Source organism: Leuciscus leuciscus (assembly GCF_965113295.1).
Source record: "Leuciscus leuciscus genome assembly, chromosome: 3".
Lineage (NCBI taxonomy): Eukaryota > Metazoa > Chordata > Actinopteri > Cypriniformes > Leuciscidae > Leuciscus > Leuciscus leuciscus.
This window is the reverse complement of record NC_138727.1, coordinates 26,520,325-26,524,744: the sequence shown is the minus strand read 5'-3', so window position 1 is coordinate 26,524,744 and position 4,420 is coordinate 26,520,325. Positions and strand designations below refer to the sequence as shown.

The following is a 4,420-nucleotide window of genomic DNA, read 5'->3' as shown; positions in this document are numbered from 1 at the left end:
GTTGGTGGGGATATCAAAATGGCTTCAGTATTCATATGCTTGATATTCCTCATAGGGGCATTTAATATAATAATGTTTTCCCCACAGATATCTTGTGAGGAATCCTCCTTTTCTGACTTCAGTGACAAAGACTATGTCCCTGATACAGACGGTAGCTCATCAGACAACAGTTGTGAAAGTCAAGAACTAAATATCTGTCATGCTGTTGAGATTAAGAGTACAACAGACACGAGTACAAGCTCATCCTATCACAGTTCCACATCTGTGACACCGATGCCTACAAAAGTGCAAAAAAATTGATACAAGAAGAAACAATATTGCGCCTATTGTCAGAAGCCATACTCTAAAATCGCACGGCACTTGGAGTTTGTTCATCGTAATGAATTTGAGGTAGCTAAGGCATTCAGCTTCGATAAAAGGTCAAAGGAAAGAAGAGTGAGATTACGCCTTTTGAAGAGTAGAGGAAACTTTGCCCATAATGCTGCAGTTTCAAAAAACGGAAATGGGGAAATGGTTGCTTGCAGACGCCCCAAAGAAATAAAATCCACCTTTGACTTCACTCACTGTATCCACTGTCAAGGTCTGTACAACAGAAAGACACTATGGAGACACATCCGAACATGCCCCCAGAACCCCAAATATGAAAGCCGCACAATTGGGCAGAAGAGAGTTCAGTCAATGAACAGCTTGACCCTTCCTCCACCAGTGGATGTTAGCAAAAGTCTATGGACCATTGCTTGTGAGATGGTGAATGATGAAGTTTCAAATGTTGTCAGAAATGATCGATACATTCTTCTTTTAGGGGAGCAGATGTACAACAGGCTGAAGTTACATTCAGGAAGAAATGACTACATTAGGCAAAAAATGAGGGAAGTAGCAAGGTTGCTCATCACCGCCAGATCCCTGACACCCATTCATAATATGGAGGACTTCATCCAACCCTGCAACTTTCCTCACGTTATAAAAGTAGTCAGAGCAGTGGCAGGATTCAGTGAGGAGACAAACACCTACAAGATTCCATCACTGGCACTGAAGCTTGGACACAGCTTGGTGAAGATTGCCAACTCCGTGGAATGCAATGCACTGATGTCAGGACGCGACACGACTGCAGAGTCTGCACGAAACTTCAAGCGTTTGTATGAAAGCAAATGGAATGAGGTGGTGTCTGCAGCTGCACTGACTACTCTGGGTGAAGCTAAATGGAATAAGCCACAAGTCCTACCATTTACAGAGGATGTCAAAACACTGCACTCATTTTTGAACTCAAAACAGCAGGAGTATGTGGATGCCCTACAAGAAAAACCAAATGGCAAAAACTTTGCCACTCTTTGTAAAGTCATGCTAACACAGATTATTATTTTTAATAGACGAAGAGAGGGTGAGGTTTCCAAGATGAATGTTCAATCTTACACGTCTAGAGACCAGGCACCAATTCACAAAGATATCGCTGTGGGACTCAGTGACTTTGAGAAAAAGCTTTGTGGGTACTTCCAAAGGGTGGAAATACGTGGTAAGAGGGGGAGGAAGGTACCAGTGTTGCTGACCCCTAATATGGTAGTGGCCATGGATCTCCTTGTAAACATGTGAGAAAAGTGTCAAGTTCCTCTTGAGAACCAGCATTTGTTTGCTCGTCCAGGTGCTCTGTCTCATTATCGTGGTGCAGACTGTATTCGCCAGTACGCCCAAGCCAGTGGAGCAAAGCATCCAGATGCCCTTTGCTCAACAAAGCTGCGTAAGCAAGTAGCTACATTGTCCACAGTATTAAACCTTAAAGACAATGAGATGGATCAACTGGCCAACTTCCTTGGCCATGATATCAGAGTTCATCGGGAGTTCTACCGCCTCCCTGAAAGCACTCTACAGCTTGCAAAGATTAGTAAAATCCTCATTGCAATGGAAAAAGGGAAACTGCCCGAACTCCAGGGTAAAGGATTAGATGGTATAACAATAGATCCACAAGGTAAACATAATTGTCTAATATGCATCTTAACACAATTGGTAATCATGATTAGTTGTATTTCACAATAATGTATATTCTGTAGAGTATTAGGAGTGTTGTCAATATTTTCTAAAATATCAAACATTGGCAGGTAATTTAATACGGAAGTAATGTACTAGAAGTTTAGCTTCACCAATTTTTGTGATAGGCCACATCGATAGAAAATGAAGTAGAAATGGTGTGATAGTGGCATTCAGCAGCTTTATGCTTTTGTCTTAATCAGATGAAATTGATGTGTCCAGCAACAGTTCCAGTGATGAGGCAGAACCGCAAACTTCAAGCTGCAGAAGTCATGAGTATGAGGATCATGTGAATGGTACATGCGTTTATTCCAATTCTATACATTATTATTCTTCCAGCTCTGCCTTTCCTTCATTGCTCTGGAAAATTACGTTGGATAGGAAGAGTACATTTCAGCGGTTGCATGAGTCACTGTGCTGTACTTTAGATTGTTGCTCTTTTTTTCCACTATCAGCAGGAAACCTGCAAGACGAGGGACCTCAAGACGAGGGACTCCAAGTATCTTCAAAGAAAAAGGGTATAAGAAAATGTATAGTAACTCACTTGACTAAAGTCTTGGCCTCTGCTAATCTTTGTCTGCTTTTAAGTTAAAGTTATAAGAATACCACATTTGTTGTAAAGATACTGGAGTGCAATATTAAGAGAACATAGCCTTGCAAAGTAGTACAATAAAGCATGGGCATGTTCTTATTATTCAGGTAAAGACTTGAATAATTGATTATTGAAATGCTTCATTATAGGCTCCCAGAAAACACATGTGGGTACACCTAAATCCCCCTCCATGGTAGACCTGGACGATGCCCATCTCAAACAAGGTAACCATGTTTTATTAGGAGTTTAGTTTAGGACTCACACTTCAACTTGGTCCCAATATGTAGGTGTGATTTAGACATTAGTGTATGTGTGTGTGGATAGGGCTGGGACGGTTACCGCATTACCGCAATACGTGACGTCACGTGACGCCTACCGCGGGTCTGAGCTCGTCACCGTCATCACCGCAAAAAATAAATAAATAAACACTGGCCTTCACATGTGTCAGTCAAGTCAAGTATATTTGTATAGCGCTTTTCACAATACAGATTGTATCAAAGCAGCTTCACAGTATTAAATTAAAATAATACAACAAGGTTTGTTTCAAGTGGAATTTATTGATTGATAAAATTAAATTAAATATCCCCAAAATATTCCCAACTGAGCAAGCCAAAGGCAACAGTGGCAAGGAACCGAAAAACTCCATCAGGTGACCTAATGGAGAAAAAAAACCTTGGGAGAACCCAGGCTCAGTCGGGGGCCAGTTCTCCTCTGGCATTTATGAGCTAGAGGCCAGATTGTAGGGGGAGTCATGGCCTAGTGATTAGGGAGTTGATCTGGTGACCCAAAGGTTGCTGGTTCGATTCCAGAACCGGTGGGAAATGACTGAGGTGCCCATGAGCAAGGCACCTAACCCCTAATCGCTCCCCGGGCGCCACACAAGGCTGCCCGCTGCTCTGGGTGTGTGTGTATCCACGTTTGCAGTGTGTGTGTGTGTGTGTGTGTGTGTGTGTGTGTGTGTGTGTGTGTGTGTGTGTGTGTGTGTGTGTGTGTGTGTTAACTACTCACTACTCTGCTCCTAATGTGTGTGCATTAACTTGGATGGGTTAAATGCAGAGGTCAAATTCCAAGTATGGGTTACCATACTTGGCCGTCACCTTTCACTTTCACTTTAGTTTGAACTGTATCCTAGGTATGACCAAAAGCCTTGAATTTAGTGATCTTAAAGAGATGTGTCTAATGACATGGATTCATTGATTCTAATGACATGGATTGTGTCTAATAACATTGTGTCTTACATGGATTCAAGGTTTTCTAAACAAAACGTATCATCAAAAGATGGAGCAAATCCGACCTTTCGCAAGTTGGGGAACGCAATGTTCCATGACACATAACAACATTCCATTCGTAGGCTATTGACTATAACCCCTTATTTACACTCTGTGGCGCGTTACGGCTGCGACGCGGCTACCGGAGCTGATCGCGCCAACTCTAGTCAATGCTTGTGTTTACACCAGCCACGCTTCGCTAAAGATAGGCGCCTAGTCTATTTGTGGCGGACACCGCGTCCAAGCCGCACCGTAAATAAAAATAAATAAAAAAGAAGTCAATTTCCAAATAAACACCCTGTGCAGACTCCCAATTATATTGCAAATGTCTTATAGCCTATAATGTGAAGACCCAAAAGCAGGGCCTCAGCTTTTAATTGCGTGTGCTTATTTAACACAATTTAACACAATTCTCTCATGTGAAGACCGTGTTTGTCAACCCCTGCGGAGTCGTGGCAAGTGCACAGCACCAGAGAGTAATCTTGACGGCACTTGCAAGAAAATGGAGTAGGCTACATAATCAAATTCACAAATATTACAC

General features: G+C 42.2%; 1 protein-coding gene across 1 annotated transcript; it reads left to right on the top strand.

Annotated features, from left to right (window-relative positions):
• Positions 1-208: 208 nt before the first annotated feature.
• On the top strand, positions 209-2,960 carry LOC309495571 (uncharacterized protein). Its single transcript, XM_082165354.1, has 4 exons — positions 209-1,960; positions 2,223-2,315; positions 2,475-2,537; positions 2,761-2,960. Exons 1-4 carry the CDS (start codon positions 1,783-1,785, stop codon positions 2,859-2,861), a joined length of 435 nt encoding a protein of 144 aa, XP_082021480.1. The 5' UTR covers positions 209-1,782; the 3' UTR covers positions 2,862-2,960.
• Positions 2,961-4,420: the final 1,460 nt, after the last annotated feature.